General features: G+C 38.1%; 1 protein-coding gene across 4 annotated transcripts in view; it reads right to left on the minus strand.

Moving 5' to 3' along the window:
- Positions 1 to 2,797: 2,797 nt before the first annotated feature.
- LOC118329360 (spectrin beta chain, non-erythrocytic 1) overlaps positions 2,798 to 9,518 on the minus strand; it is a 107,062-nt gene continuing 100,341 nt past the window's right edge. For 2 of the 4 annotated variants that reach the window (XM_035663503.1, XM_035663501.1), the window contains 4 exons: positions 6,167 to 6,369; positions 5,190 to 5,363; positions 4,608 to 4,650; positions 2,798 to 4,119 (listed from right to left, as the gene is read on the minus strand). In XM_035663503.1, the coding sequence (XP_035519396.1) occupies positions 3,904 to 4,119; positions 4,608 to 4,650; positions 5,190 to 5,363; positions 6,167 to 6,369 (636 nt within the window). In that variant the 3' untranslated portion in view covers positions 2,798 to 3,903. The remainder of the gene's footprint in view (positions 4,120 to 4,607; positions 4,651 to 5,189; positions 5,364 to 6,166; positions 6,370 to 9,518) is intronic. The other 2 variants (XM_035663504.1, XM_035663502.1) reach the window with 1 other exon arrangement.

A 9,518-nucleotide genomic window follows, 5' to 3' on the forward strand; every position in this document is an offset into this window, starting at 1 on the left:
CATCTCACAAGCCAAACAGAGACGTTTTATCAACAAGATAGAATATATACAAGAAAGTGCTCTACATTAACTGGGTCTTCTGTCACTCTGGTAATTTAATGTATACACTCTATAACTTATTGAGAGTAAGTATGATGACATATAAGGAACGCACCAAGTAGCCCTGCAGTTCAGAGAACGCATCGACTGTTCTAAGGAGGTTAATATGATGAGTATTGTATATTTTGGTATAAGATATTTCTTCTCCAGATACTGATAGGTGGCTGACCTATTAGGAAGAGTTTATAGGTGAGGAAGGAGGAATTTTAAAAGTTGCTATTCGTAAATTTAACCAGGATGAGGACATACGAATTGCAGATGAAGCTAGTTAATAGGAGTATTTTATTTATCTCTCTTTTCAGGTTTTTCTCGTTCGTCTTCATTCGCCTGCTGGCATGCACAGTTTGTTCTGGATTGCTACATTGGCTGCTGTAACAGCATGTACCATTAGCGACTTTTGAGTCGGGCGCAACCGGATAAGTTATAGGACGTTTCTGCATATGGGTATACATTTCCCAGCCAGATATTTAGATCCAGAACACTCACATGGACTATCTGTTTTGGGCATCAAATACTCTGCTTATTTCGTATTATTGCTTGGGCATTTGAATTGGCTTGACAAGCCTGTGAAGCTGGTGATTCAGTGGTGGAGCAGGGAGGATGTTATGAACTAATTTAATTTTCACACACGAGAAACACAAACAGTCTGATTCATCTTTGAAAAAGCATTTTAATGGCCTTTTTGCAGCCATATGTAACAGAAGAATGGGGGAAGAAGTCTACGGGGTGGGCAGATCCACTAGGCAGTGACCCGCCTGGTCCACATCACATTGACTACGGTCACCGTAACAAATCCCAGCCCCGCCCCCCCCACCCGAACCCCCAACCCCGCCCACCCCCCCACATTGTGGCATTGTCTGATTTGTGCCGAATATGAAGGAAATATGCACTCGTTACTGATGGTTTACAGTGACAGAGGAATGCACACTATATTCATCAAATTGCCAGAGAATGTAGCAAAAACAAAGAAAAAAACAGGAACCATTTCAGGACTAATCACCAAGTGAAGAGTTACTTGAAGTGTCTGAACAATGTAAAGCCCGTGTCCCACCCAACCAACCCCACCACCAGCTGTGGAAAAATAAACTCCCCCAACTTGTACACTTTAGGGCTCATTCCTGCTGTTTTGCTCCCACTTCTCCTGGTATGTACGGAGGTTCATTAATGACAAAATTTTATGTGAGCACAAAGCAAATTCAAGCTTTAATCAAGCAGGTTTTTAAAGTTGGGATTTGTAATTCAGCTTGAAATCTCAATTAATCTTTTCTGGCAGCTGTTTTGGCAGATTTTTTAAAATTGTGAAAACATGCTTCCATAGCATACATCTGATTCAGGCTGTTATAATCTCATATTTGATGTGATTATGAAATCAATCCAATCGTCTAACAGCCACACCATCAATTATCATATATGGTGAGAATTTGGCCTGATTATAAAATTATCAATTAAAAAAAAAATCCTTTGGTAATTTTAGAACTACAAAAATAAAAATTCAGGGTTAAATTTGGGCTTTACCCTGTATAGAGTGTCTGCCTAGCTTTTGAGTGCACAGTAGTGCCATGAATTCCCAAAACCATCTTTTTTTATGTTTTGAAACTCTATTACATATTTTGGCATTAGAAGGTACTATTGGGTCAAATATCAAAATTCAGTGTTTCATAGTTTTGGCACGCAAGGTAAACAAACTACCAAGACTAACAGTATGCACATTTTAAGATTACATGCGAGTTGAAGTGTGTAAAGTCTCAAAACATTGACAAGTCACAATCCTGTCATTAGAAATTGCCATGCTTACATGCTCTCAAATCTCAACTTGCAGATTGATTACAGCTCAAATTTCTTCAGTTCATTTTGTCATTTAAGAACTTCCATATTGGACAAATAACTCAACAGATTTTACTGTGAGGTCACCGGCGGCAAAAGTCTGAATTCTTAAAAAAAATTGAGTGCTGAAGCCAACAAGCAAGCAACCATTATTCTGCAACATTACTCACTTCCAGTAAATGCTTTTTAGAACCAACTTGTCCACTTAACAGCAATGCTTAAAGTAATTTAGTTTTTATAGTACATCTACGTCTCCATACCTGTCAGACTAAATAAACCTTAGACATAGCTTAACTGTGGAACAGAAAATACATATTGGAGGAAACAAAAACATATTCCAAATAACTAAGGGCAGAAATAAATGTTTCAAAAACGGAACGAGTGGAAAATAAAACTTACTGGATGCTTTTAAGTTTGAGTTAACAAACATTCTTACTGGTCTTAGTTATTTATTCATCCATCGAGTTTGCGCCGACTCGATAGCTCCTTCATTCAGATTTGTTAAGTGTACATATCGTTAGCTTTTCAGGTACAGAAAGTTATACTCAAATGAAGCTTATAACGGTTGGTAGGTCTTATTAGTAGTAATAATAATTATAATAATAGGTGAAATTAAACACAGGTTTATTTTTTAACAGTTTGTTATACACAAGTTATACATACAGTTCAAAGCACCGCAGGGTAACGCTCCAAATTACAACCACTTTCTGTTCTTTCTGTGATGCTGCAGGAATTAGACAGCACCAGAACTTAACAGAACATAATGAAGATAATTTGCTTTTCACAGGTTTATTGCGGAAATGTATCCAACAGAAAAGCAGAATTATTCAGTGCACAAAATGTGTTTAGTTTTCCAGAACACACAGCGTGCTTGTTTTCTGCTCTTCAACACGTTAGAATGTTTTACATTTAGCACTTTCACAACACCATTCTATACTTTTGGTACTTTCCCACAGTTTTAGACATTTCAGCTCAATTTACAAACATGTGAGAGGTGTAATTTCCGAGATTTACCCCGCTGTGGTCTCAGTTTTCCCCACTACAGAGGGATACACGTCATCTTGCAAAGACAAGGCCTCGCAAAAACTGAGGATGGACCCTAACAGGAACTACCTACAACTTCCTAAAAAAAAAAACGACTTGGGAGCGTAAACACAACCCACAAAAGGCAGTAGTCGACGAAAAGCTGGGATGAGAGAAAGCAGAGAAGAAAAACAAAAACAGTAGATAGAAAACACAAATAATAGCAATAAGAAGAATAAACAGGAATATTCTGGGAACTCCTCTACATCGTGTTGTTGTTCAGCGGCAAACTCTGGTTTTTATTTTTATGACAGCAGCTGCCTGAAGCGTTTGCAGACCCCATTTAATTATTATTTTTTTCCTTCAATCCGATCTTTTTTTTATTTATTTTTCCTGCTCCTTATCTTACAAAAACTGAACAGAGGATACAGGTGGTGTGTTGTAGCTGTACTGTAGCTCTGAGCCAGACCGGACGGTTGATAGGCACAGAGTGGAGAGTTTTGGCTCGGAGCTTGCATGCTGGAGTCACGCTTTGAGAGGAAGAGGAGGAAGAAAGAATAGAAGGAAGAGAAAGAGTGGCTGTTTGGGATTGTTTTATCTTACATAGCAACTGCTGGATACTGTAGGAACTGTCCACATCTTTAGATGAGTTAAATGTTAATCAAAACTGGTGATGAATACTGTTTTTGCTCATTGAATTGCATTGTTATGATTTGATGTTATTTCATTTAGGACATTAACAGTTAATTTAAGTCCATTTATAAGTAAGTTGAATTACATTTAGAGCTATTAGTTTTTAGTTATTACAGTATCAGTTGCTACAAGCTGACTCTAAACCGATAATTCGGTCAGTTGACGTGGACATCTTCAACAAATATTTGACCGGAGGTGGATCGATAATGAGGAGCGACCCCAAACAGCACCAGAGGGGAAGAGGAGGAAGGGAAGGAGGAGTGTCTATTTCTTCTTGCTGAACAGACTGAAGCGTTTCTCCTTGTCTTTCTCTCGTTTGCCAGGGCTGGACTCGGCTGCCGCTGTGGCCGTGGCGACGGAGGCCGGCAGCGTCTGAGCGCGTGCGGCGGGGGCGGGCGTGCTATGGCTGCTGGGAGTTACCTCCGACTTGTCGCCCACCATGGCGGCCGAGATGGCCGAGATCCACCTGTTCATCTCCTCCTGGAGGACGAAGAGAGGGAAGGGTTAGTAGGAAGAGTAAGTAATTTATGGACAATATTTGTACAGGAGGAGTTCATTTGTTGACAAATACATAAATAAACACTTAGATAAATGTTTTATAAAAGCATTGTAAACCATTTATTAATTCTTTATATACTGTTTTATTTACTGTTACTAACGGGGAACTAAATGTAAAGTGTTGTTGGGAGATACAAATTAATAAATGAATAACTCTATAATAAAGTGCTGTTTAAAGCTTAAAATGAAAAACCAAATTAAAATAAATATTTTCAAACATAAATTCTAAAAATATCTAAAAAAATCTGCATAAAAAGTGATAAAAAATGATAACATACTAATATGGTAAATAGAATAAAAATAACAACGTTATTGGAGAACAGAAGGAGGACTTCAATAATGTTTACCACTGTAAATATAATGACAGACAATATTGAGAACATAAAAAAGGATTTTTTTCTTTAACTTACGTCATCTTTGGCTTGGAAGAGATACTCATTCCCGTCAGTAATCCTGTGGAAGGCAGAGAATGTATTTAATAATGATCAGTGTGAATATGTAGATGACAGGACTTTACAGTTGATGATTTAAAGCCTCACTGATTAATACTGTCTAATGGATTCTGTCATTCCTATTACTATTGTGCTTTGTTTTACTGCTATTGAGCGGATAATCCTGCTCTAACTTTTGGAACTACAGTTACTATAATTTGGTGGATGTAAACAGGAAGTATGATGTTGCCATGGAGACAACCATCAGTGGATTGCTTGGATACTGAAACAGGATGATTCTCAGTTATGCAAATTCTCAGCTTCAAAGCAGATATATGGATGTTTATACATGAAGGACATTGGATATAATGTAACACTGAATCTACAAATATTGTTTCAGGTCTTTGTGTTAAGATGTGACTGAGTTATGACTCTGACAAGAAGTCACTGTTCTACTTATTAAAGGGAACAAAGTGACAGATTTGCAAACTAAATGTGTCTCAGTTCAGCTTTCAGTTCAAATACAGCTCAACAAAGAGTTTTCATCGTCACGATGCTCACTTGAGCTTGAAGACGTGTTTCTTCTTCTTGTAGTCCAGCGCCACCTCGCAGACGGCGTCCTTCAGGCTAACTGGAATCTCACTGTGGTAGGGAATGCCCTGACTGGCGCTCTTCTGATCCTTGTAGAAACCCATCTCCTGCTGATTGATCACACAGTACACATTGTGCCACGACCTGCAGGGACACAGCAAGAGTCAGATCATTTGTCATCGTCTTCAAAGCTACCAGGTTGGTAGGGAGGGAGTACGCCCTTTCATATATAAAAGATTCTTTTGTCAAGCAGGCACAAACTATTTCTGCTAAACACCTTCATTGTTTATAAGAAACTTTTTCAGCATTTCCTCAGTAGTCCCACTTCACTAATTGGTTGGTTCTGGTATGAGAAGGACAACTGATGGATCTCTCAATATGTCCTTACAATCCTCTTTAAAGAAGCAGGATTTTAGACGTGAAGTGGGGAGACTTTAGATCAGGGTTAGCAGTAACAGTCAGAGCCTTTGTGTTTCAGTTTATATTAAAACACAAATGGAATTAACGTGGAATTTTTACAATACATATGTTTAAAGGCTGTTTTCTCAAAATTAGTTCCCCAGGGCTTTATAATATAATACGATTCATAGCCTGATTTATATCCTATTTTATTCCTAAAAACATGGCAAATATATATTTTTTATTTCTGTTGACAGTATTTTCTGATTTATGGAGTGATAAAAAAAATTCCCTCTAATAACTCAACAAAAGCACAATGATTTTTGAACATTCAGAAAATTTGTAATAAAAAATACATTTAACTTAATGTATGTAATCAACGGGGGAGGTTTCATGGTGATATCTATTAGGGTCTACACTTAGCACCAAACAGAAAAGCATTTTTTTTAAGGTCATGAAAATGAAGTGTTGTGCATTTCATTATGTTAAGACAATCACACAGTCCACCTAAAGAGACACTTCTTGGTTGTCAATCACCAGATTCCTACCTGCTTGAAGCCTTCTTGTTATGCCCCTCCCACTCGTGTTTGCGGTGCAGGAAGCTCTCCAGCTGGGATGTGGGGGCGTCCGGCTGGGTCTTGGCCGGTAGGGTCGCTGCCTGGCTGGCCTTGCCCTTACGGGAAGCACCGGGAGACCCGGCAGGGCTGGGCTCCGACACCCCATTCACCACCTCACCCCCTTCAACGTTATCCTGCAAACAGAAGAGAGAGAAGAGTCAGAGGAGGACCGTGGATTGATGCATCTCTCTCACATACACTCTTTTTTTATCTTTCTCTCTCAGACACAGAAGCTGTAAATCAGAATTATCAGAGCTGCAGCATGCAGAGCGGGGCAGAATCACAGGCTGTGTAGACACTTTGAAATTCTCTAAACTTACCCCAAACAGGCACCTGAATGAATAGATGTGGTGTTTTGTACCGTCTTGTTTGGTGTTTGTCTCCAACCTTTATGACTGCCATGCTTTCATACTGACCTTTTTCCTCTGAAGCTACTCAGGCTACATACAAACTGCTGACAAAGTCTAAACTAACTGTACACAAGAGGACACTCACTTCAATCTGCAACATATAAGTGGATTCAGACAGAGACCAGGCTTTCTCATCAAACTGCAACCCTACCCTTCCTAGATGAATAGTTTAGTCTATTAAATGATAAAAAAATCTTAGAATATATAAAACATGTACCTTCTCAGAGGCCACAGTGATGACTTCAACAGTTCAAAATACATTTCAGACTGAAAACTGAAAATTGTCACATTTGATCATTCAGTTTTGATTGATTTGATCAATCAATCATCACAATACTTTTTAAGTTGTAAGACTTAAGTAAACTAAAAGTATCAAGACTAAGACTAGTTAAATCCTGAATTACAGATGTCAAAGTCAAGTTAAAAGTCTTAGGATTTTATAAAGTTGAGCCTTAAGTAACCAAATTCATATTGTTTCTGACTCTATTCTCTACCTGAACCTGAACAAAACTACAACATCTCTCAAAACCAATGCAAGCTAATCTTAGACACTCAACTAAACTAGACTAGACTTCAGATCCATCCATTAAGCCATTGACATCAGTTACATCAGCCTTTTTTAATGCATTTTAAGCTTTTGTTTTTTGCCATTTAATTGTGTGAGCTCAGCACTGGATTCCAGGACTGATTAGAACAAGGTCTGCATTAAGAGCACAGAGAGGTATCACGGTCTGATCATGCACCGATTACAGGTTTTAGGACATGCATAACAAATCACAACACCACTTCAGACCACACACACAACATGGTGGACAGTGTGAAGAAAAACAAGGACAGGGAGAAGCCAGCAGATGGGAAGAACAAATAACACAAAAAAATCTCAAACAATTATCCACAAAATTGCTTGGAACTCATTACTGGGCATCATTATTGGTAAGGGGAGAATGCGATTGGCCTAGTATCAAAACAGATTTTATTTTTCCACACCACACCCACTCCAACCGGATGCTTATTACCCTGTTACAAGCTCTTCAAAGGCTGGACGAATGATGGATGCTCTTTTTGAGAGGCTGGACCAATCCTGGGAGCTTTAACTGAAGGACTGCAAGACCTGGACCGATCCTGGGAGCTTTTATTTAGAGCTTGGCGAGAGCTAGACCAAGTGTGTGAGCGTTTATTGGGAGCCTTAAGGGCTCAAATAATCCAAAAAGCATTTACTTAAAGCTCGATAAGGTTTGGGCAACATCTAGGTCTTTTCCTGACAGCTCATCAGAAGTTGGACCCATTTAGAGATTTTTTTTTTTTTTGGAAGCTGGTCAAACAGTAGAGCGTGGACCAATCCTAGGAGCTGTAACTTATTGAACTTTCTTGACAAGCTTCTGACCAAGTCTTTTTACTGAAAGGCAGCAAAAATCCTCCTGAAAGCATTCACTTTCAAGAGCTACACCAATCCCAACATTAATTTTATCTCATGTTTGTTTTTTTAAACTTTGAAGTGTAATCAATTTTTCTTCTGTCTCTGAATACTCAAAAATAATAGACAATGTAATTATCTCTACCAAACAGCGGAATGTATGGGATGTGATTAGATAAAAATCCTGTCAAACAAAGTTGTATTTTACTGCATTTTCTACAACTATTTCATTGTACTAAACTATATCTCAAAGCATATGAAGTACTGCTACTTACAACTGTCACATAACACTATTTTCAGAATAGAGCTCATTAGAAAGACTTGATTACTACTTTATAAGGATTTCCCTTTTAAGTTAAGCTATTATTCTGCAACATTCTCAGCACGCAGAAAGGTAGATTAAAATGTGAGTTAATATTTACAAGATTAATTAAAACGCAGTCTGCCAGCCTTCCGACTAATTTGACTGTTCTTCTTGTGTGTAGCAAATATATTAAAAGTTTTTTTTTTAGGGTTATGGTTAGAAATGTATACTACCACCACCAACTAGAAAATCTTAACTGTGGGTGGTAAATTTATATACAATAACGACAACTTTGGCAGGAAATAGAAGCAACTTACCCTTCTATTCCAAAAATCAATAGACCTTTTCAATTAAAATAGTAGGGTAATCACACTGATACAAATTGAGGCTCTAGCTCATTCAATGTAGCAGAGCCTTTCCAGTGAGCCAACATGCACAACAGCAGCATCCTGACTCTGTCTGACCTGAATGGAACAGAACCTTATTTAGTATAATTGGTAACACCTGTGATGTGTTTGCCCTACTATTTCATGTCAAAATGGTTGCCGTGAAAAAATAAATTGGTGAAATAATTTATATATCTTGTTCTGGCTACTAACACAAGTTAAGTTAAATGCCATCGGATTGTGGTTTGAACTTTACTTTGATTTTGTTTGTTTCGTTTTTTGCACCCTACTATGCAAAACAAGTAAAAATCTTCAAAAATATATATATGTATGTATATGTGGCCAGCCCCAGGATGAAAATCGGTGAAGAACATGAGGTGAAGAAATACAACATTGACAGAAAACTCAACTGAAATGCTAATGATGGTGACAGCATGCAACAAACAAAAACATTAACACCAACACTGTATATGGAGAGAAGTCACAACTACACATGGATAACACATGGACAGACAAACCAGAATGGGCCTGAGTGCACCAATTGGTTGCTGACAGGGTTTATTGGGGAATGTGTGTGTTAGTCAGGGAATGACTGAAAGAGGTGGATGGACATGCAACAGAACAGAAACCGTGGAGAGAAATAAAGAAATTATAACAGTAAACCATTAGAACAACAGACTGATAATAATAATAATACAAAATAGTGTCACAGTGACACAAGATCGTAACTGAGTAAATATAGTGAGGATGGAATAGATAGATGGACACA

This window comes from Morone saxatilis, unplaced genomic scaffold (assembly GCF_004916995.1).
Source record: "Morone saxatilis isolate NCDOM2014 unplaced genomic scaffold, NCSU_SB_2.0 Contig19, whole genome shotgun sequence".
Lineage (NCBI taxonomy): Eukaryota > Metazoa > Chordata > Actinopteri > Moronidae > Morone > Morone saxatilis.